We start from the raw sequence: 24,870 nt of genomic DNA, 5'->3' as shown, positions 1-24,870 counted from the left end.
TTTATTTATTTATTTATTTTTTCCTCTATTTTTTTTCTCGCAATTTCATTTCCAAGAAGCTGTGCGTAATGTCCATAAGTACAACATATAAAAAAAATCCGATTTGATTTGGTCAATTTTGATGGAAGAGATAGGTTTCTATGGTAGGACTTCCTCAAAAGCTTCTACTAACTCAATTGTACCTATCGTGGCATTGTTCAATAATGGCCGCGAACCACCGTCACCTCCCGGCAAGTTATTATTATACTTCTGCCGTCGTTTTTCACATTTATTCGCTTTTAAATGTGTTTTCTCTGCAACCGCTTGAGCCATTGACAAAAATAATTCAAGATGGGAGTGACTACTCATGTATAATTTTTTTTTAAAATATGGAACTGTGACATCATACGTGGTGTGGCAGCCATGTTGAAAAAAAGGAAAAACTGGATGCCTTCTCTGAAACCGCTCTATGGAAAAAAAAAATTGAAACTTGGCCCATGTCAAGTATTCCCATGGGGAATAAATGTTGATATGGATGATGTCAAAAATAAAGTGGTATGCCAGCCATAATTGGGTATGTCAAAATCCTTAGCCGATCAATACAAAAACTCTTGAGTATAATCTGTGGATAAATAGATTGAGAGAATGAAATTGATGATGCCATTGGTCACGTGGTTTGGCAGCTGCATTGGATTGAAACTAAAAAAATTTTTTTTTAATATTCTTCTTCAGAACAGCTTGCTAAATCGATGTGAAACTTCACACGCATGATCAATTAGGATTCTGAAATGTAGTTTACTAATTTAATGTCATAGGTCACATGGTCTAGCAGCCGTAGTTTTTTTGGAATTTTGTTTTTATATTGAAATTTAATTTTTTGAACCACATTCTGAATTCAGTTTTATGAAGAGGACGTCATATGGACCACATATCAAGGCAGGGCAGCTTGGGACTCGGCGATAACTACCCGCAGTTATAAAGTGCACATCTCATTAGATTTGTTATTACAGTATTACGAGCTGAAGTTCTGGTGTTATTACACTATCAGTGTGATTTCTGCCTACAGTAGGTCCTGTATACAACCCAAAAACCTTGAGGCACTTTCACCCTTGTTTTGGGGGAATTTCAATAAACAAGTTTTAAAAACAATGTTGCATTATGGACGTTTCAGGGAGATGTGCATAAACATTATTCTTTATAAACAGCTGCCAATCGTCGTGTGACAGGTGGAAAAAAATTGGCTTTGTAATTTAAAAAACATGTTTATATGGCAAAGAGCTCAGAAATTTGGTGTTATCAAATGTGTTTGACTTTGAAACTCACAAAGAGAAACCAAAAAACCTTTCTAAGGCATACATGAGTCATATAAAATAATCAACTGCTTTAGAAATGGCCACGAGGAAAAAGGAGGATGCTGCTGAGGTTAAAAGGTGAAACCTCCACTACGGCGCCACGCACGATGAGAACATACACCATAGGCCTGGGTGTGAGACACACACGTGCACACACACACACACACACACACACACACACACACACACACACACACACACACACACACACACACACACACACACACATGCGTACACATGCGTGCACACACATGCACACACACCCATGAAGAGTCTCTATAAATCCAAAGCTACCCATTTACACCATGTCCCTGTGTGTTTTCTACATACCTCTTCATGATTTGAGCCAACTTACCTCCGGATTGAGACACAAACTATGTGCGTAATACCGATATCTACTGTAGGGTGCTTGCCAAATGGCTTAAGCACTCAAGCAAGAACTCTAACAAAACAGTTAAGGAACAGCTGGTTTGGCAAGCGATAGCATGCCGATTGGTAATGGGACATATCCGCAAAACCAAATAAACATCGCCGATTTCTTAACATTTTCAGATTTCACTCCAGATTTCAATAGTTATTTAGTCCACGTGATCTGATCCTCAAAACAGCAATTATATTTCAATTATACATTTTAACTAGTCCGTGGGAGTAGATCGTGGAAAATCGTATCATATAATGCATGAAGTCGCTCCAAGCTCCGAATTTGAAAAGTATAGTACTTACAAAAGTGATGCAACCAGCAATTTGTACGTATTAAGATCCAGGCATTCGATGATATGAGTGAGGAAAGTGGAAAAAACATTTGAGTGCTTTACCCTTAAGAAAATGTTGTGGCCTTTTCCAAAAGGCGTTGTTAAGCAAGCCAAAAAATATTGGCGAATTAAGACACCAGCAAGGGAGAGCAGGCTGACCAAGGAGAGCCTTGAAAAAGGATAATTAAATATGGCCGTTAATTATTTTCTGAAAGGGTGTCTAAATTAACCGAAACACACACACACACACACACACACACACACACACACACACACACACACACACACACACACACACACACACACACACACACACACACACACACACACACATTTATTAGAAAAGATGGATATGCAACATGGGGCATTTATCTCTGACACGTTTATTAGTGCTGTAAAAAAATAATGTACATAATAAATACTGCATATAGCACATTCTTGGAAAGCACACAGATCAGCATTATTCTGAGATGTAACACATTTACTTAAAAATGATATATGACAAATGGGTCCCATTGGACTTGTTGCATTTGTGAATCAGCATATTGTTCATTACTGCATGCAATGTGTTTTGAGCAATAGCATGGATGGTTGCAGTGATGTTTACCTTTCAATTCTTCGGTACAAGCAGATGAATTCTCATCTGTAGGTCATCGTGTTCATCATTCTAAAGTTTCAGGCAGCACCTGTAACACTGGGGGGGAGGGGGAGGGGAGAATAGCTACGTCCTTACTGGCAGCGATCCCAGTTATCAACCAATGACGGTTTACTTTTCTTTTCTAGTTTTACATTGTTTTATTTAATCTAATAGTGTCATTGTACTGGATGTAGTGAGTTGTTACGACAGCTTGTAAACTGGAGCTCTTTACAGAAAGAATTGTTGGCAGTCAGCCGCGGAGGGTCTCGGCAGCAACGGAGGCAACGAAGCCTCAGCTCTCCAGCCCTGTCAGCATCACTCTTGCAGGAAGTAATGGCAACATGACACTTGGTGCATGCAAATATGCAAATATGCATTTCTATTGCTGAATGATTGGATGAGGATGGCAGAAGAAATCAGAATAAAATTTACTTACTTATTTGTTTGTTTACTTTTTTAAACAGATTCAGGTGAATGGTATGCACACTGGCAGTGGGGCCACAAGTTCAAATCCACAGAGTCCCAAGCATTCTCCAGGAAATTCACCTTCCGTATCTCCAAAACCACCGCTGAGAGGTTCTTTATTCCTGCCGCCTGAGTGGGAGATGCGGATTGCCGTGAATGGAAAGCCGTTTTTTATTGACCACCATAATAAGAAAACTACATGGGTATGCAGCTTTGAGATGAACCCACTTGTACATAATTATCTATTACAAACCAGTACTGTGTATCTTGCTGCCTTTACCCTCACACTTGTCTAAATATCAAAACATTACATTATAAATTTTTAAAAAACGAAAATCCGACGGCGCTCACTTACACTTCCTCACTCATCGACGGTCTGTCGGCGACTGACAGCTTCTGCAGTCTGGAAAATATTCACGCATACCGATTAGGATCGCCTACATACGTGCACCAAACTACGCCTCCCTAGCTTCATTTGTTTACGCACGAAAAATTAAGGTTGGATACTTTTTGAACACACCTCGTATATATATGTATATGTATATATGTGTATATGTATATGTATGTATATATGTGTGTGTGTATATGTATATATATATATATATATATATATATATATATATATTGTATATTGGGATTCACCAGATATCCGTTATTGTTGGGGTGTGTGTGTGTGTGTGTGTGTGTGTGTGTGTGTGTGTGTGTCTGCAACGCGAGGCTCCACAGCACAAACCAGCAAACCGATTTCGACGAAACTTGTCGAACAGATGCCATATGGGCTGGGAGTGTGCGCGTTTGAGTTTCGTTGCTAAGCAACCACCTGTTGCTATGCAGCGGCCGAAAAACCGCGTTTTAAGAACCCAAACGGTAACTGACGTAGTGCGGCTTCTATGATAGTTAGAGCGACCAGACCAACTCCTGCCTATTCCTTGCATCCCCGTCTAGTTATCGTGACAGCATATCGTTCCTCTATTTCTCAGTTTCCCGATGGCAGCCCTCCAAATTCGAAAAGGTGGTGAACCAGGGAATATGTTAAGTGACCTTGACCTCAGAAACCGTCGATGGTGGAATGTTCAAATTCGGTGTATGGATAGAGTTTAATAACTATCACAAAATTGAACCGCAGCATTTTTCCAGATTCAATCACCAAAGGTGTCGGAGCTGAAATACGCAAAATTCGAAAAAAATACTTTTTCTCGACCTACGTTCACTATTTTCAATACTTGTCCTACAGTTTTGAATGTGGAGAAACGAAACCCTTATAAATTAATATCATCAAGGCGAAACGGTTAGACGTAAACTAAAGCATCTTGGCATGGTGATAGAACATGGTTGGTAGAACATTTTTTTGTCATTTACACTTTCCTCCATCTCCACTCAAAGGAGTGCCAGTTGGCAAAATACGCAATAGGAAAAATCTTGCCAGGCAGAGGAACAATTGTATGTGAACCAATACGTCTTGGCAATGAATCTTCGTCGGTGGATCGGTCAGAATGAAAAGCATCGTATCCAGCGCTTCGATCCGAGCGGATCCCTCGTTGCCTACCGGCTTGTATATAAGTATATATATATATATATATATATATATATATATATATATATATATATATATATATATATATATATGTTTCTGTATATGAAATATATGTTTCTGTATATGAAATATATGTTTCTGTATATGAAATATATGTATCCATGTATATGTATATGAAAAATATATATCTCTGAAAGAAACCACACAAACGAGCTGGGAACATTCCAAATAATGATTTATTTACAGGCAACTTACAAAAGGGGACACAGAGCAGACTTAATGCGAAAATTATATATATATATATATATATATATATATATATATATATATATATATATATATATATATATATATATATATATATATATATATATATATACACGAGGTATGCTTACACATTGCAAGCAATAATGAACTGTGCTTCCCCATTCTCTTGGGCCACTCAACTGAATTTTTTTTTTCATTCATTTATTTATTTTTCATTTATTAGCTCACTTGGAACTTAGTTCCTGGGAGGTTATGGGATGGCGTGTCATCCGTCCGTCCATCAATCCACAAATACTTGCAACTTCTCAGAATCTACACATACGATTTTGATGAAACTTTACCAGAACGTTCATCACAATGTCTGTACCAAAGTTGTTCACGGCATTAAAAAATTCAGGCCCTAAGGGGGTCTATGGGGGGTTGCCCCCCAAAATAGGTATTTGCTTTCTTCTCAGAAACTACACACACAATTCCGATGAAACTTGATCACCTCCTTCATCACCCGTGATGCACTAAGGTTTGTTCATGATATTAAAAAAATTGGGATTGAAGAGGTTCTACTAGGGGGTTTCCCCTCAAAATATGTATTTGCTTTCTTCTCTGAAACCACACACACAATTTCGATGAAACTTAACCATAACCTTGATCACCCATGATGTACCAAATTTTGTTTATGGTATTAAAAAAAAAATTCCATACGTATTTACCTTCTTCTCCATTACATATTGTTGCGGGCCGGGGGTCGGGTGAGAAGACCACTGGGGGGGAGGAGGGAAGCTATTTCGGCTCCCACCAGACTCCCCGGAATTGAAGGCCATCGTACATGGATAATTCCGTGACGCAGCGGGTCGCTTAACCGACCATGGATGCCAATAACTCAACCGCGTGACCTACGGTCCTCCCGTCTATGGGTTAATCGGGTTACCTGATTAATCTCGTGATTTAATTACCGGGGAACACGCCCTCGGTATGGCTTGTCCAAACAGGATCACTCAACCGAATCGGATGCAGCCGAGCGACACTGCCAAGGACGTACCGGCTAAAAGGAACGGATCGTTGGGAATAAAGTCCCGGCTAAGCTAGGATTCGGACCATGCTGGATCAATGAAAGAAACCACAAAAACGAGCTGGGAACTTTCCTAATAATAATTTATTTACAGGTAACTTACAAAAGGGGACACAGAGCAGACTTAACATGAAAATACTAACAATAATAGTGATAATAACGATCTTCTGCAGTCTTACAAAAGTGGACAGGTGCCAACACACACACACACACACACACACACACACACACACACACACACACACACACACACACACACACACACACACACACACACACACACAGAAAACCCGATGAAGAAAAAGTATTGAAACAAGAAGGGAGAGGAGTCGAGGCTACGTTCTCAGTACCTTTGTACTTGATTGCACGAACGCGCCACCAATATGTTTGGGGGGGGGATGGGGAATGCTCCGTGGTGTGGTACCCGACAGCTGGCGCGTCCTCTCTGGCTTCAGCAGCGCATGTGGAGACCGTGAGCATGAAGGAGGGGCTTGAGTGGAGAAGGGGCGGAGTCCAGAGTGCGTGGATGGCGTGGTCGGAGGGACCAGGTCGGCGGGTGGGATCAACATCATGTGGGCGAAGACGAGGAGGCAGAGTCCAGGCAGCAGGTGGCGGGTCGTGGCAATGTCAGGCAGAGAGACGAGAGCGAGAGGAAGGCGGAGGTACCACTCCGACCTTTAGGGTACTCGCAGCGCGGGGCGGGGGGCCACCCGGAAGCGAAGCGTCATCACCTGAATCGGGCGCTCCAATTGGCCCCGACTCCTCACACGGCCCGCTAACTTTGGCTGGAAACCACAACACTGTTTCCGGCAAGGTCATCCCAAACAGCGAAAATATTCCGCTCCGACCCCACGACATGACACGAATCGCCCACACCGAACTTGGCGCGCGAATCATCCCGCAAAAACCCCTGGGCCGTGGCCTGGCGACCGGCCGAGGGTTCCACATGCCCGCTCGGGCATCCGACCAGCGCTGAACAATGCCCTTGCTCCATGTGCGCCAATCTGGCCCGCATGTACAACATTCCCCTGCTCGATCGCAGCTTCGCTGCCCGTAGAGACTGGCCATTCGCTTCGCTGGACGTTCATTGCTTATCTAATGCAGCTGCTACCAGGTGAGTGCCCAGGGGTATTGTGCCCCTATGTTTCATATTTTCATTTTCAGATGCTTTCCAATGGTTCTGTGATTAACCCCCCCCTCCTCCGCCCCCCTGGTGTATCGGATTTGATGTCCATCAGCACGCCAAATTACCATGCTTCCCAATTGTCTCAGATCGCTCACCTGCATTTTGGTTTTTTTCATTTATTATCATTATTTTTTTCATTTATTTATATTTTCATTTAGACACATTCTGAGGATCTGTGATTTTTTTTTTTTACAAGTGTATTGGCTTTCATTTCCATCAGCATGCAAAATTTCAGCTTTCTACATCATCCAGAATGTCCCGAATATTAATACCAGTCAGTCAGTGAGTGAGTCATCAGTGAATGGTTCGAATGGTATATATCTATATCTATATATAGATATATGTAAGCCTGGTGTTGGCTTAGTGGTTCGGGTGGTGGCTTGGGATCCCAGGGTCCTGAGTTCAAACCCCATTTGCTACTGAATTAACACCAGGGGGTTGACTCAGCCTGTCATCCTTCCGAGGTCGGCGAAATGAGTACAAGTATACTGGTCCCGGTGTATGCCCCGGTTAGAATAGGTGTACCATATCCCTGTGTGTCGTAACAGGCAACCAGGGTTGGCGTCAGGAAGGGCATCCAGCCATAAAACATTGCCTCAAGAAAAAGCCAACCCCTGCACAGCAGGGAAAAATGGCTGTAAAATCGGTCATATATATAGATATGTATATATTGCAAGATTTAAAACTTCGTCCAATGATTTTAAAATTCTACTACATCTAAGCTATTCAGGAGTAAAAAAATTCATTCATTAAAAAAAAATTCATTTTAAAATTCAGGAGTAACCCTCCCCATGTGCAAAAATACACATTTGAAATTTGCAAAACAAACTTTCCACATCAGATATTAAAATTTCCTGCAAGTTTTCTCAGCCTTTTTATTTATTACTCATGGATATTCTGATCAAGTAAATGTGATGGCATTTGATAGGACTGGAAAGCCATGTGATGACTCAATAACTAAAGGAATAGATAGACGACTATGACTGCAGTCATGTGCTGGTTGGGCTAGAAGTTCCACCCTTGTTTTGACAAAAGTCTACTTTTGACTCAGCCAAATAAAATAAAAGGAATTTGCAAGTAAATTTGATGCCGAGGCAGAATTCTAAGACATTGTTAATTTTATCTACGGAGTTTGGTGACGATGCATGGAGCAGTTAGAGGGGGATAAGAAACTAAAGACACAAAATGACATCATCTTTTTTTTCCTTTAAAATAAATCAAAACAAGATGTTTTTTTAATACTGGCAGAGCACCCATCCTACGACGCCTAACGGCTTCAACTTTTCGATATTTGATGATCCTTTCAACAGTTGCTTCGGTTGTTTTACACAAATGGAAAACTTATAGAGAGGGCATGGCAATTGTGAATATGACACTTCAGAAGATGTTAGGTTTACCAAAATGGCAGACGTATAATTTTTTTTTCAAGTTAAAATTGTGGGTGACATCAAAGCCAGCTGTCCAACCAATTGGTATAGAATGGACATACATACACTTGCTCAAATGTATATATGTAAATATATCTTTATCTGTATATATATATATATGTAATTGTTATTACAATTAATATTATTATTATTTTTTTGATTTGGATTTATTTTGAGATTTGGACATTTCGTTGTTTTTAAGAAGTCCACTTACAGTCCATTAAATTTAAACACGTTTTTTGTGAAGTGGTTTTATTTTTGTCAACACATGGATTTGTGTGTCGGTGTCTGTGCATGCCAGGACGATCCCAGGCTGAAGGTTCCAGTTCATATACGCCTCAAAACAGAACTAGATCCCAATAATCTGGGTCCGCTTCCAGTAAGTTGCATCTGTACCTCTATTCTTTGTTACCCTGCGCACATAAAACGAAAAGCAGGGTGAAACAATTTGTTCATGTCTGTCTGTCCTGTCAGTTTATGATCGAGGAACAACCTATTTAAATTGAATGTTATATTTTGAACATGAATTGGAACATGAATAGGAAGAAAAATTTGTGGTTTTAATGTACTTTGGCTTTGAATTCGTTCCGACCGCACATGCGCAGAGAGGAGTGAGATAACACTTTTTCTCTATGTTTGGCAGTCAAACAAAATTGAAAATCATTACAAACAGGAAACGTACTGTTTTTAAGGACATCACAAAGGGCATGTAGAACAGGCACGAATAATTAATGTAACATGTTATATCGGGTGATATAATAGACATGGCAGAAAATGGCAGTAAATCCCAGAATCAACTCATTTATATGACTTTTGCAATCTTTATTGCATTTACATTTAATTATATACTTGAAGACTGTAGTACACAAATCACCTGTCATAATACTTCCAAAAACCTCCAATTTTGCTGTACTTCAATATAAACAAGTAAAAAAGACATAAAATGTCATAGCCCTTTTTTCTTTAGTATTTTTATGCGCCCGATATATATATATATATATATATATATATATATATATATATATATATATATATATATATATATATATATATATATATATATATATATGGGCGTATTATGTGATATCGGTCGTCCGTCCGTCCGTCCGTCCGTCTGTCTGTCCGTCCGTCCGTCCGTTCCTGTCCACACTCTAACTCCCAAAGTTTTCAACTTTCACGTTTCATATTTGGTACATAGGTGCAGACTGTGGAGACGGTGTGTCGTGACATACGTTCGGTGTGTCGTGACATACGTTCGTCATCTAAAGTGGTTACCATGGCAACCAGGATGCTATTTTCCATGTAGTAAAACAATTCTGTATATACCTTCTTGTTGTTCATAAAGTGATGTGTTTGAATATATAATTGTGTGTGTGCGTGCGTGTGTGTGTGTGTGTGTGTGTGTGTGTGTGTGTGTGTGTGTGTGTGTGTGTGTGTGTGTGTGTGTGTGTGTGTGTGTGTGTGTGTGTGTCACAGACTTTTTTGGGCATATATTGTGCTCACTTGCGCTCTTGTTATGTTTTATATGGAGTTGAAGGGCTAGCCCATATTTATGTACAACTAAAATGGCTGCCAGTTGGCCATCTTTGATCATATCGCAAAATAAGGCAAGGGGCACATGTATGCCCTCATATACTGTGCTTGTACCAAGTTTGAACAAAATCATACCATGCATGTAACGTACTCAACTGCTCCCAGGTCGATTGATGACCAGTTATTACTCTAACATTGTCACCGACCTGAAGTTCATAGAATGTCTCCGGTTGTAGTCGTTTTTTCCTTCGCCTCCCTATCCTTGCTCTTCATGATATCAGGGTTGATCTTGTCTGCATTTGGTAGAAGATTCTGAGACAAGGTTGGCATAGTTGTCTTAAACCTCCAACCCAGCATCAACTGTCAGGTCAGGTATGGGAGCATGCACTGGAGCAGCATGTCGCTGTGTCCACTTTCCTCCAGTACTCCAGGGGCCTCCATCTGGCCATCCCCATCTCCTTGAGAAACCGATCAACCTGCTGCAACCATGAGGCACCTGGTCGGCCCATTGGCCTCCTCCACTCACGAGGCTCCCTCGCTGAGAAAATCTGGCAAGCAGGATCAGCATCAGGAAAACGATCACCATGTCCATACACCATGCCGCAGCTTATGCTCGTGAACTGTACAGGTAACAAATCTTATCTGGGTCTCTCTCAGCAACCGCTCGTTGGACACAAAGTCTAACCAGCGATAGCCATGGATTCTGCAAAGTGACCTGGTACTGAAGGAGTTGACTCTCTGTCTCAAATCCCTGGTCAGAGTCCAAGACTCACATCCGTAGAGCAAAACTGGAAGCACAAAGGACCTGAAAACTCGGACTTTCTTCCTCCTGCATAGGTACTGACAGTGGCACACCCCATGATCCATCATTCATAATAATAATTTACTTGTAATCCTTGAATCCATGATTCCCCAATCTCTCTGTGACTTCAACATCCTCACCACAAACAGGTAGGGGCAAGACAGCAGCATCCAATTTGTCATTGAGAGCCTGGATCTTAGTTTTGACCCAGGAAACCAGTAATTACAGCACCTCGAGGGCACCCCAAGAAGACCGAGAATCCTCCAGAGGGCATCCCGATTCACTGAATCGAACGCTTTGCAGAGATCAGCATAAGCTGCAAGCAAGCAGCCCCTGCTGAAACTCTCGTCTGCATTCAGTGAGGACCTGAAGAGCAATGATACGGTCAATCATTGACCTTTTTGGTGTGGAGCCTGACTGCTCTGGATGCTGGTGCTCAAGCAGATGGTGGTGAACCCTATCAATAATTATTATCCAAGCAAAGATCTTGCCCGGCACTGAGAGCAGCATCACCCCTCGGTAGTTGTTGCAGTCCTGGCGATCACCCTTCCCTTTCCAGTGAGGAACAAAAAGCTCCTCTTCCAGTCAGTTGGGATTGTGCCTCTATTCTAAACGGAGCACAGAACTGCATGCAGTGACACAAGTACAGCATTTCCACCAGCCTTGAGGAGTTCAGCATGGATGCCACAGATCCCAGGAGCTTTTCCCATTTCAACCGGTTCACCGCAGCCCGTGTTTCCACAAATGAAGGTGGTTCACAGTTGATTGGAGGGTCAGCTATAGGAATAGTAACACCTCTGACATCCAACTCAACAGCTGGTGGATCAGCATGGTACAGCCGCTCAAAGTAACTGGCCCAGCGGGTCTTCACTCCAAACTTCTCCATCAAGAGCCCACCACCCTCTGCTCTAACTGCAGTACATCAACTGTGCAGGGCAAAAACCTGTAGGCTCAGTAGGAGCATTTTGGAAAGACGTCAGCCCGAGATATGGATCAGGTTGTTGCAGGATCATTTTGGCAATGTATACAGCCTTTTCAGCACATCCATTTACCTGTATGCTTGGTGCTGGCTTAATGGTTAGTTTGTGAGCTTGGGATCCTCGGATCCTCAGTTCAAATCCCACTTGGCTGTTGAATTGATTCCGGGTGGGGTTGACTCTGCCTATCATCCTTCCGAGGTCAGCAAAATGAGTAACAGCTTGCTGGTATCCTGTGTCAGAGTTTTGACCCATCCAGGATTGTGCCCAATAGCCAAGGAGACTGCTAAGGCAGCACAAATGCTCTGCACAGAGTATGGTCCCAATGGATGGGTGTATGGATTTGCCTGTGGATACCTTGTGCTTGCAGTCACATGTTCAAAGCCATATTTTCCAGCAAATAATGCCCCAATGAGCAAAGGTTGACTTCATTTTATGAAAGAACATTTCACTTGTGAGAGAGGGTAAGTTTGAGCGTGTTGAATCTCGAGTAGTAATCCATCACGACCAGGTCGTGTTTCTTGTCGAACTCGTAGATATCAGCCGCTATGCATGACCATGGACAAGACAGAAGGGGAGTAGGGATTAATGGCTCTCACGTTTGAGCAAGCCTGTACTTGATACAATGATCACATTTACTGTCTTCATTCTTGATGTCCTCACTCATACCGGGCCACCAAATTTCACTCTTTCATTCCTATTTTTTTCCGCTCCTTTGGAATAAACTCCCTCACTCTATTCAATCCCATTCTTCCCTCCAGGCTTTCAAAACAGCTGTTCACCACCACCTCTTGTCACCCCCCCATCCAAATCCTCAATCTTTTCTACCCCCGTTAATCCACCCAAGCCCACCTCCTTCAAATTCCCTGCTTTCGTTCTTGAAAGTCCCTGTAATGTCCAACTTGTATACCCCATGTTCACCGCCTCATCCCTCTCCCTTCCACAGATCTCCTAATGTCTCTGTTCCACACTGTTTTGTCCTTCCCATTCCCGTCCTTCCTGTCTCATGCCCCCTTTGCTGTGCGTTGTGTGTTAGCTCTCATATGAGCTTCGACAAGGTATACAAAAAAGAAAAAATACAATCATTGGCTCGGCGTCGACACTCCGTCACTCCCTGATATGCATGGTCATGAATCTTTTGAAACATCTCCACCTTCATGCCAGTTGATATGATGATCATAGAGTCATACAATAATAGTCCTTCGTAGACAGACAAATGCCCACAATTTTCCCAGTACTGATCGAGTATTTCCGGACAGTCTTCCATGTACCGAGGCCAAACTTGGATAGTGTAATAAACCACATGTTGCAAAACAGGATCCAGCCTGGACGTATCTCTGATGACATATACCTTTCCCTTGGAAGCTGGAAACCTGCCTCAACTCCATGAATGTATGCGTCCACCTCTTCTGACAACTTGCGATCTGAGGCATGTGCTGGGAGTGGACTACGGGGCAATGCATCGTCAAAAACCACGGACTTGCCTGGCATGTGTTCTGCTACCACATTAAACCGCACGATACCCATAAGGTGTTTGGTTCTCAAATGCACGTGATCTAGGTCCTTGTTGCTCATTAATGGCACTAAAGGCTTGTTTTTGGTCAGTGACCAACTTTATGGTCTGCAACCCCTACAGGTATTGACCAAATTTTTCACATGCCCAAACTGAAGCAAGGCATTCTTTTTTGATCTGTGCATACCCAGTTTCTGCATATTTAGCGTGCATGATGCAAAACAGACAGGTCTCGACTCTCCATTGCACTGCTTTTGTAGTGAGACAGCTCCGATGCCATAGCTGCTAGCATCCACACTCACTGTTGTCTCCTTGTTTGTGTCAGAGAATGCTAGGACCCTTGAAGAGGATAACAGTTCCTTCACGTTCTTGAAGGCCTGAATTTGGCTTTGATCCCAAACCCATGAAGCGTCATCTCAAAATAAATCATTAAGTGGCTTAATCACCGACAATAGGTTTCTGACATAATGGCCTGATTTATTTGACCCTCGGTTCATGCCCCATGGGGTGAAGACTTATGGTCATAGAGGTCTAAATGGGGAAAAAAAATTTAACTCAAAATTTGATATCGGGTCATTCCTCGTGGACCTTTTGCCATCTTTTAACTTTGCATTATGTAGGAAGCGTAGGGATTTGCAATGACATGCCATTGGCCGCTCTGGATTAAAAAAAATAGCACGTGAAGCAAAAAGTGATGTTTAGCAATTGGTTCATGTCTGTCCATCTGTCTTATAAGTCTATGATCATCAGTTTATGATTGAGGAAAAACGTATTTAAATTGAATGTTGTATTTTGAATGCTAATCAGAACATGAATCTGAGGATAAACCTGCCATTTAACACGACTTTGTCTCTGAATTCATCCTGATCGCACATGCGCAGATGTATGTATATATAATAATATATATATATATATATATATATATATATATATATATATATATATATATATATACATGTAATATTTTTATAAATAATATTTTCATTCTGTCTGCCGATCTGGCAGTCAAACAAAATTGAAAATCATTCCAAACAACAAACTTACTGTTTTTAAGGAAATCATAAAGGACACAAACAACAGTTATGAATAACTAATGTAACGAGTTCGATAGGGCGGTGTAATAGACACTGTGTAAAACCCGGAATTAATTTATTTATTTGCCTTTACACCTCTTTAAACCTTTTATTTAAATTTTCTTGTATACTTGCACACTGTGGAATACAAATTGCCTTCTTAATACTTCCAAGAACCTCCAATTTTGCAGTACTTGCACGTGTTCTGTTGGGTGCTGTATAAGACCGCTTCAATAGCGGTAAAGTTCCGATTGTTTTGTTTGTTGAATGATCAGTCCTGTATTTTTTTTTAAATTAAAATTGAAGTATATACTGTAACACTGTGTGGGGTATCATGTTCTCTGAACTCTCTATTTTATGTTGTTTTGCATATTACTTTCAAAGCCACAAGATAAGTGGTCTAAATTTAATGGTGAATGTAGAAGCACATGCATGCATTGCCTCTTCTTTTCTTTTTCATAATGGTCTTTCTTTTTTCTGCTTACAAATGTTTTTATTATGCCTCCACTGCCAAAAGCCAGAGGCATTGTTTTTGGGGTGTCCATCTGTGTGTGATAACTTGTGAACCGCTGGAGGGATGTTGACTAAACTTGGTAAAAGCTTGTACTCTGAAGCAAAGATGAACTGATTAGGTTTTGAGGTCAAAGGTCCTATGCCCTTTGAAAATCACTTTGCAGACTATAATTTCAAGCATTTGATGTTCTCTCTTCTACTTGTGTCTTTCCTATCTCAGGTGACCATTAGTTAAGATCAAACGCAAAGGCGGGTTGATACCTAATGTGGGAGGAGGTGTATCCATTGACGTATTCAAGTCAAATTCTACTTTCTAGTTTTCTTTATGTTTATTCGTGTGCATATTTATTCATTTTGTTCACACACCTGAACCTTTCAGCCTGGCTGGGAGGAGCGGCTGCATTCGGATGGAAGAACCTTCTTTATCGATCACAGTAAGAGTCAAACCTTTTCACATTCAGGCATTAATCTATAAAAGCGCAGGATGAAGCTAATATAAGTTTTCAGGAGGTCTGTCACTAATAAATCATGAAAACTTTTTTTCTCTTGTGATATGCTCTTGACATTTAACCTAAACAGAAAGTGCAAAAAGAATACACTTTAATCATGCAAAAAGTAGATATTGAAGAAAAGTGAATGAATATATGCAGTTGCTTCATGCGCTGCGCACTTTGCAGAAACAATGTCCTTCTCTGATGTCATGCTATCAATTCTCTCAGATTCCCTTGGAATTATTTTGTGGAGCCTACATGTCGAGCTAATTTATTTAACCTTTTTTTTCAGAAATAAGTTTTATGAGATATAATTTTAACATGTCACATGTTCAATTTTAGATCTATCTGATTGTCCATTTTGAAGTGTTCCCCAAATGAATTTAAATTTTAGAAAGCTATATTTTACAAAACTTACAATGAATATTATTGGCAGATCAGTTTATAAAAAGGAAGGGGGTGGGATGATGACTATTTTGATTTTATTTATTTATTTTATTTTATATGGCTCATAAAGTGTGTAACTTATTATTTGTTTATACATCTTTACATGTTCAAATTCTAATTGAAGATCTGTAGCACAAATCATGCAGACATACATTGGACAACACCGAACTTTATTTCAAACAAACAGCCTGTGACCTTTGCGGGAAGTGACGTAACTTCCCTGAGCACGCTGAGTGCTGGCGACACCACCTTCTGATGGCAATTGAGAAACCTGCCCATGAAAATGCATTGAAAAAGAAAGCTTGGAAGTCTCTAATTCTGATAACGTTTACCAATTTTGATAACTATTTTAAAGGAATGAGACAAAAGTGCAACAAAGTTTCTTGTTTGATTTGCCACAACATTAATTTTGATGTACGAGGGCTGGTATGACAGGTTAGAGGTTTGCATACTTGTCCTGGAGCTGTCATATCCTGCCGTTTTGCAGGCAAGTTGCCCATCAATGTGTGTGTAGTGCCTTGGAAGGACATTGAGCCAAAGTTCCCATCTTTCAGCACTTGTCATTGGTGGATGTTAAAATACCTTGTCTTTAATCGAAGAGCCCAATGAGTTATCAAGGGCAGACTTAACAAATTAAAAATTACTGCCACGGTCAAACATCAGGCCTCGCCTGCTGGTTTTACAAAGACTTGAGCCGGAATTGTTTCCTCCAGCTGAAACCACATGGTGTAAATCTTTTTGGCTGTTAAGGAAGGAGATTCATTTAAAATGCGATGCAATTTCTTCAGTGCAAGATTTATATTCATTCTCTTCAAAATGTAGACCTTGCTTGGAGGGTATTTCAGAATGACAGTTACAGTATTTATTGAGTACAGGTTGAAAGAATACCACATTTTGTGCATATTTGCAAGTTTCAAGGACATTTACCATGCCCTGTTTAATCCCAGACATGAAGATAACTCAATGGGAGGACCCACGCTTGCAGAACCCAGTCATCACTGGTCCTGTGAGTAGTCAATTGAACTGTCTCCTTCCAGTTGAGATCCTGTCAGGCCATTTGCAAAACGTTGTTTCTTTACGATTCCACCTGTATTTGCAATATGTATTGTTCCTCATAAAGGTTGAGAAACACTTGCTATTCAACTTCCTTTCTTTTCATTGCTAATTTTGCTTAATTTCTCAAAAGTTTACTTGCATGCTTCTAACCAATTTTAAACTGCATTTAAACACACAGGACATATATGTCTGTGTATATATATATATATATATATATATATATATATATATATATATATATATATATATATATATATATATATATATATATATATATTTCACACACACACACACACACACACACACACACAAACACACACACCAGATGCAGCTCTTGACTCTGATGGTGGGCATCGCTGCAGATTGTCTCACACGGTTAATCCGCAAAGAACAACTGTCCATCTGCCACCCAGATGATTGTTCCCCCTAATGCAAACCATTTAACCAGAAGGCACGATGTGATCGGCGGGTAAATCGAAACATATGGAGTGTGACGAGCACTCCCCCATCTCCATTGGACAAATTCCTGTTTGACAGAGTCTCCGGGCCGAGGCCTCTGGGTTGGAGGTGACGCTTTGATGTAAGACTATGTCCAATGGAGATTGGGGGAGTGCTCGTCGCACTCCACGTTTCCAATATATATATATATATATATATATATATATATATATATATATATATATGTATATATACATATTGGAGAAAATGTATTGTATGTATATCCGCACTTCACCCATTTGTTTGACAGCTGGCTTGACATCACCCACAATTGTAACATGAAATACTGTCTGGTCCAGGGGGTTTAACCCCTTCCTGGATGGATGGCCAAACTTCTCTCTTCGAGGCCGACAGCTGAGACTCTCAGAGATTAATGTGCATGCGTGGGAAAACAGTTAAGCGCTGCACCAGAACGGCACACATACACGGACACAAGGAAATCAAATTAACGAAACAATAATTCAATAACAGAGAAAAACCATCAATTATAATGAAGATGAATCGAAACATGAGGTATCCTAAATCCATTTCTAATTGAGGTGCCTCCACACAGACTTAAATACACACAAGGGGGCAGATAAAATAAAGAAAAAGAATTCCTCCTTTATTTCGGCACTTAGCTTGGTCCAGATGGTCTTTATGGAATGTGGAATTGAGGAGTTTTGTAGATGCGCCCAAGAAAATGGTGCCAAGCTGCCTTCTCACCGTGGGAAGAATGTACGTCAGGCAATTCATGAGCGCTAATTAACACCAAGGCTCAAAGACTCCATGCAGCTTCTTTTCATGAGCAAATATGCCAACCGTTCCTCTCCTGCAACCGGTCTGTTCACAATGATGGTCCACACGACGAGACTATCTCTGAGGCCCTGTGAGGAGGCCACGAGGTACGCTCTCCTTCCCTCCTCAGAATCGTACCCATTTCACAGCTCAACTGAACCGTCAACAGCCAACATCCTGCTCAGCACGTGAGCCAATTCACACAGCACGAACATGAGAATCGTGCAGCCTTCGTCGTGCCGAGAGCAAAAGTGAGATCCTCCGTGTCCTCTAACTAACGTCCTCTCTCGATCCTATGCGTCCCTTTGTTACTACTCTGCAACCTCAATATCTGATCTGTTCCTCCTACACCCTGTTCCTCTTCATGTGTCTCATGTCATGCCTATCAAAAACCTCCACCTCTGGGCCGTGGCCTGCTTGTACAAAACCCAGGAAGGCGGGGCCTCTGCCCGCCTCGGCACGTTTTGCTCGTTTGTTGTTTTTTTGGTTATAAAAACATAGGGAAAAGTCACAGGGGGGCTTTTACATACTGGGGAAGTTATCCTTGATCCCTACCTAATTACCATGGCACCACCCCCTGTTTGGTGACAAGTAACACTTAAGCTCACAGTTTCCCTACTTCATTACATCGAGGTGTCACCTACATGTCCACGGACCAAACAACTCTATACAATCCTATCTTTCTTATGAAATCCCTTCATCTACCCCACAAACATATAAATACTTAATCTAAAGTGCCCAGAAGACACAAATGACCCTGAGGACCCAGAGGACACAAAATATTCTGGGGACCCAAAACACCAAAAAGATGCATGGGATCCAAATGACCTGAGAACATAAAAGACCCTGAAGACCCAAACTATCCCAAGGACATAAAATACCTAGAGGACCCAAAAGGCACAACATGACTATCATGGACTCGTGGAAACTTTGCCTCATGTAAAATGTGACTTCAGATGCCTTACACCCCCCCAACCCCCCACCACCACCACCACCACACACAATCCCATGTCCTTAACCTCCCTCACAACTCTGATCTCTCTCTGCCCACTACCACCACACCCAAACTGTGCTCCCCTCCCACTTTCTTCAAATCCTCAAACCCACTCCCAATCCAATGTTCTCAACTCCCCTCCCTCCACCCCTCAAAAGCCTCAAACCTCTTGATTCCAACTCTGTCCCCTCTCTCCCCCAAGCCAACTTTATCATCCCCTTCCCCTTTCTTCTTCAAGTCATCAACTGCCCCAAACCCCAAGACCTCAATCCCCCACCCCTTCCCAACGACTCAATCTCCTTCTTCCAACTCCATGCACCCTCACCCTCAACTCTGTCCTCCCCTCCCCATTTGTTCCTGCTCTTAAAAACGTTACACAAAGATACACATGGAATTTCGGCGCATGAGAAGGCCATTCAGCCTATCATGCCTGCGTTGTTCCTGTTCCCATTTGTTAAGAACAATGTTAAAAGTAAATAAAGATGGAATGTTAATTTCACAATCACTTCCCCCTTTCTTCCCTTATCCTCACTGTAATTCATGGGCTGGTGTTTGTGTGTTTCTTTGTTTGTTTGTCGTGCTACGACTCCAATTCCATCCAGACTTGCTACATATGATCAGCATGTCCCCAGTTAATGTATAGGGGTGTTTTTATCTTTGCTGGTGGTCTTGGGGGGGGGTGCAGGGTTGGAGGGGGAGGGACGCAAATTCTCGATGTAAATGTGTATCATGTAACACCCCTTAATATGGGGTTGGGTATATTACAAGTCTCCACCATTTACAGTACAGTATTCCTGACCCACAAGAAAGGGTAGGGTTTGAAACAGCAAGAAGGCTTACCTTGGTAACCTTTCTTGGTTGCTTTGTGCCGCTTCTTTGGCTGGGAGAGCATGGGAGGAGTCAATTCATTTATATAATTATATATAGCCACCTGGGTTTAATTGATTAGCTGTGAGCTGATTGGTTATTCCTTCCATTCACAGGTGAGAGATGTGAGTGGATCTTTCTTTATCGTTTATGTGTTGACTGTTTTCGACATTTGCATGTGCTACATGTTTGGGAGCCTCATTGGTGTGCATTGCTGTCTGCGCGGTCGCTGATGAAACCGGTCCAGCAGCTGAGGGGGTGTGCAGCATTGGGATTCTGATGTATGTACTATTTGTGAATGTCTTTACAGCTGTGGAAGAACTCTGGGAAGGGTTTGATCCAGCAAAGCCCTGATGTTGTGTAGGCCTTCTTGGTTGCTTTATGCAGAAGTTTTGGCGAGAGAAGTATGGAAGTTGTTTATCTATATAATCCTAGCCTCCTGGGTTTATTTGATTAGGTGAGAGCTGATTGGCTATTCCCTTCATTCACAGGTGAGAAATGTGGGTGGGTCTTTCTTTAATATATATTGTTACGGAAATGGCCCTTAGTAGGCTACTAAAGATAGGATTAGCTCAGATCCCCCATTAAATGCATGTTTAGCTAGGCTGTTCGGTAAAATGGATGTTACATGTGTGTCGGGAGATGTAAGAGGCTGTTTATTGTTTGTGCGGGGGTGGTGGATCGAGAGCTCCCTCTTCTTCCTTCCCCTCTCCGGACGAGAGGCCCCGCCCAGTCGGCTGAGAGGGCGTGGCCAAAAAGAGGAAGTAAAACTAAGGGGAGGAGTTTTGTCGGCTTCGAAAAGGGGAGGAGTCGGTGGGCAGCGAACGAAGACCTCGTGGAGTGGTTCAGTTTGGGGGAACAGTCGGTTTCGAGGCGTGCTCGGGTTTCGAGGTGAGAAGGAAAGGAAAAAAAGTAGTAAGAAACTGAGAGGATGGAGGTGATTCTGCCGTGAGAGAAACGGCAGTCGGCTTTGAGAGGCGAGAGTAGAAAAGGAAAGATGGGTGATTCTGCTGATAGAGAAACTGCAGTCGGCCGAGTCCGGCCAGTGGTGGAACTGAGAGCGCCGAAGCTGCTATCTGCTTCGAGAGGTCCTGGCTGCTGTGTGCGTCTGGAGTCGGCTTCGAGCAGAGGTCATCGACAGGTTCGGCCTGTGTCTGGTGACGGAGCCTCTGACTGTCCCGACTCAACGACGTTTTGGAATCCCATGGACCTAGCCTGCGGAGCCCGGCACCTCAATTTGGCCTTGTCTGGTAAACAGGCGAGGTCTGGACTTGTGTGCTGGACCTTGTAAGAGACCAGCTGAGACCCATTGTCGATCTGGCGGTCTTGTGCCGTCCACCTTATGCGGGGTCAGAGCGCGCGGGGGGCCGCGTGCGGTGCGAAAAAGGAAGGCGAGCGCCATCTTGCCACGTGGCGTGTTCGAGCTGGGAGCTTGAATCCATGGACATCGGCTTGTTACGACCGACATTCGTGCTTTTGACACTTTCCTCTCGTCCATGAAACATCACCAAGTACAATGTCTTGGCTGCATGCTGTCTGTCTGTCTTGTCTGCATGTTGTTTAAGGCATATCTCGGTAGGGACCCACTCGAAACCCGTAATCCGTAGTTTCCTAGTTAAGAACAGGTTATAGATTGTTAAAACATTGTCATGAATATTTTGCTTGTATTGTGTTCCTCGATGTTCCCCAATAAATCTGGTTGGTTCGTATGAAGTTGCCGCTATAGATTAATTTGTGTCGCGTCGAGGAACGATCCATTTGATTGGTATATAAAACCAAAATGGTTATGGACTGGCAGAAAACGCTCAGCATCTGGCAAAACCAGTCTGTAACCGGGGTTCTATTTCCCCAACTGGTAAGGTCCAGGATTACGTTGTTATCGCGATTGAAGACGCGTGACCCGAAGCCTGTGCTGAGCCGGCCAGCGCTATAAACCCCGGAGACGGCGGTGCTGAGGGTGGCGCCGAGACTCGGGTGAGAATCCCGCCACCAAGGATCCGCAACAATATATATATATATATATATATATATATATATATATATATATATATATATATATATATATATATATATATATATATATATATATATTGTTGCGGTTTTCGCGCCCGCCGGCGTGCGACGGCCACGTAACTCGAATCGCGGCACGTCGCCCACCGGACGGACAATCCAGTCGTGACCCTCTCGGACTAACGCCGGGAACCAGTCACGGGTGGACCTTTCGGTCTCACCGCGATCGAGCCAATCAGCCCCCGCGTGGGATAGGGTTGCTCGCCAAATTCGAACTACCTAAGTACCCACGCGGAGGGTAGACCGGGCGATCGCACCTCGCCGCAGGTCGACTTCGGACACGGGCCACTTAAGCGACCCGTTCCGTACTATCAGAATAACCGAGCGGTGTTATCGTCGACCTCGACGGTTCGATTAATTATCGGGCGTATTCAGCCCACTACCAACCCTTTACGTGAAGCAAGATGGGGATTCAATGGAGGAAAAGACGAAGCGAAGCGGGAGAACAGTTCAACAATAAAGCACATTTATTCGCGACGAACGGAAAGCACACAAATACAATTCCACCAAATGCACACAAAAAAAGAAAACACAATTCCATTTACACAAAAAGCAAACATAAAAGTGAAAACACAGTGCAGAGCTAATACCGACTACCGAGCACACGGCAACACTTATACAATTCTACTTCACAGACGGCGCCGACAACACATACCCAAAACCAAGGAAAAGAAATACCCCAAGAATGGGGTAGGCCTGAGGCCGAGACCGGGTCGGGCCTACCCGTCTGGTGATGAGACGCGGAGCGGCGATGGCCCCGCAACCCGCGGGCCTCGTGGACAGTGCCTGGCAGGGGGTGGGAACGGGGCCCCCTTGGTCGCACTATCTCAGCGCGGGGGGAAACAGGAGGGGGTTGCTGATGCTCGGGGTATAGAGGATCTTTATTATGTGCGACGAGCGTCTCCACCTCGGCCAGGTCGCGCTGTCGGCCTCCCTCGGGTGCAGCTTCCTGCACGACGCGAGCACCCCCTCGTCTGGTGTCGCCGCCTTTCCACAGCTCCGTCCCCTCCGTTCCGACTCCAACGCACACGACGAGCAGCTCCACCGCCCGCGAAGTCTTGACCCTCTGCTTCCGACTCTCCTCTTCTTGACTCTCCGACCGCGTTCTGCTGACTCTCCCTGACTGACGAACACCGTCCTTTTATCCCCCCGTAACTTCGCCTTTGACCCCCTCCCTTTGACCTTTCACCTCGCTCCCCATTGGCCCGAGAAAAAGTGGGCGTGAAGGCTTTTTGATCCACAAATTTGCATATATCGATCGTTCTGGAGGCGGGGCCAAATCGCCCCTCGCTCACCGATTGGACGGCAAAAAGTGGGCGTGTGTCGTTTTTGATCCGTTTTTGAAGCAGAAAATCCGTGATTTTGTACACGCTGTTCGACGCGCGTTCTGCATGAGTCCAACACCGGTACCCACAGCGGGGCAAGAACGGTGGCGATGCTACGGTTGTGAGGTGTGCGTGAAGGTCGTGGCGGTTGTGGTGAAGCGGTGGTTGGGGTCGGTGGTTGATGTTGTGGTTGTGATCATGGCGGTTGGTCCAAAATAAAGATAGTAAAAGAAAAACGGCTATCCTGAAGAGTCGCAGCACGTATAAATGACATGTATTCCCACTAGACAACGGGTTCGGGCCTAACTACACATGTACTTACCGAGATACCTCACCTAAGGGACCTGAATGGTGGTTTGCGAATCTGGTAACCACAACAATATATATATATATATATATATATATATATATATATATATATATATATATATATATATATATATATATTGTCCCTCCAGTCGTTCCTGAACTCATCCCTCAGTTTTGGGTCTTGCCCTGCCACACCTTGGGCATGGAAGGAATCAAACCACCAACTGCAGCCTCGAGAGACTTTTTTTGGTGTTGTTGATGTCACCAAATAACATCAATAATTATAAAGCTATGTTATAACTGTTATAACGCTAAATAACTCTTTTTACCTCCGCCACCGAAGCTGAAGGATGTTATGTTTTCACCGCCTTTCTGTCTGTCTGTGTACAGGATATCTCGAAAAGTTGTTGATGGATCCGGATGAAATTTTGTGGACATGCTCTGTGTGTGATGCAGATGAACTGATGAGATTTTGGTGAAGATCCAGATCTGATAAAAAAAATTTTTAGTGATTCTTCACCATTGAGAGATGGAGCCAAAAATGATATATAGCACGATATGTCAAAAATTTGTGGACGGATTCGGATGAAACTTGGTGGACAGGTGAATTTGGTGAAGATCTGAATCCGGATCTGGAAAGAAGAATTATTTAATTTTAATAGTGATTCTTCACCATTGAGGGACAGGGCCAAAAACGATATGGTACTGTGCAGCATGATGCTTCAAAAATGTGTTGGGCCTGACATGTTCTCGTGTTCTCGTGATATGTTCAGGCATTACGTAGCAGAGGAATGCACTCTACCGAGTGCCCTTCTAGTTTTTAGATGTAATTATGAATGGTTTCCTGCATCTCATCACTTGTTGCACACATCCATCAATTCCATCTTTTGTAACACATTTATTACTGTAGCAAATGTAGCCTTGGGTTTCTCGTTGTGTGGGCCTTTCTGAGCTTCTCTA

General features: G+C 42.8%; 1 protein-coding gene across 4 annotated transcripts in view; it reads left to right on the top strand.

The window, feature by feature from the left end:
- Positions 1 to 24,870, top strand: part of LOC147016010 (E3 ubiquitin-protein ligase NEDD4-like) — a 136,890-nt gene that overhangs the window by 77,666 nt on the left and 34,354 nt on the right. For all 4 annotated transcript variants that reach the window (XM_085848693.1, XM_085848694.1, XM_085848692.1 and 1 more), the window contains 5 exons: positions 2,955 to 3,050; positions 3,185 to 3,388; positions 8,967 to 9,044; positions 15,456 to 15,510; positions 16,962 to 17,020. In XM_085848693.1, the coding sequence (XP_085704819.1) occupies positions 2,955 to 3,050; positions 3,185 to 3,388; positions 8,967 to 9,044; positions 15,456 to 15,510; positions 16,962 to 17,020 (492 nt within the window). The remainder of the gene's footprint in view (positions 1 to 2,954; positions 3,051 to 3,184; positions 3,389 to 8,966; positions 9,045 to 15,455; positions 15,511 to 16,961; positions 17,021 to 24,870) is intronic.

Source organism: Eptatretus burgeri, chromosome 12 (assembly GCF_056783735.1).
Source record: "Eptatretus burgeri isolate ZD-2024b chromosome 12, Ebu_testis_v1, whole genome shotgun sequence".
Classification (NCBI taxonomy): domain Eukaryota; kingdom Metazoa; phylum Chordata; class Myxini; order Myxiniformes; family Myxinidae; genus Eptatretus; species Eptatretus burgeri.
This window is presented reverse-complemented; position numbering and strand designations above follow the sequence as displayed.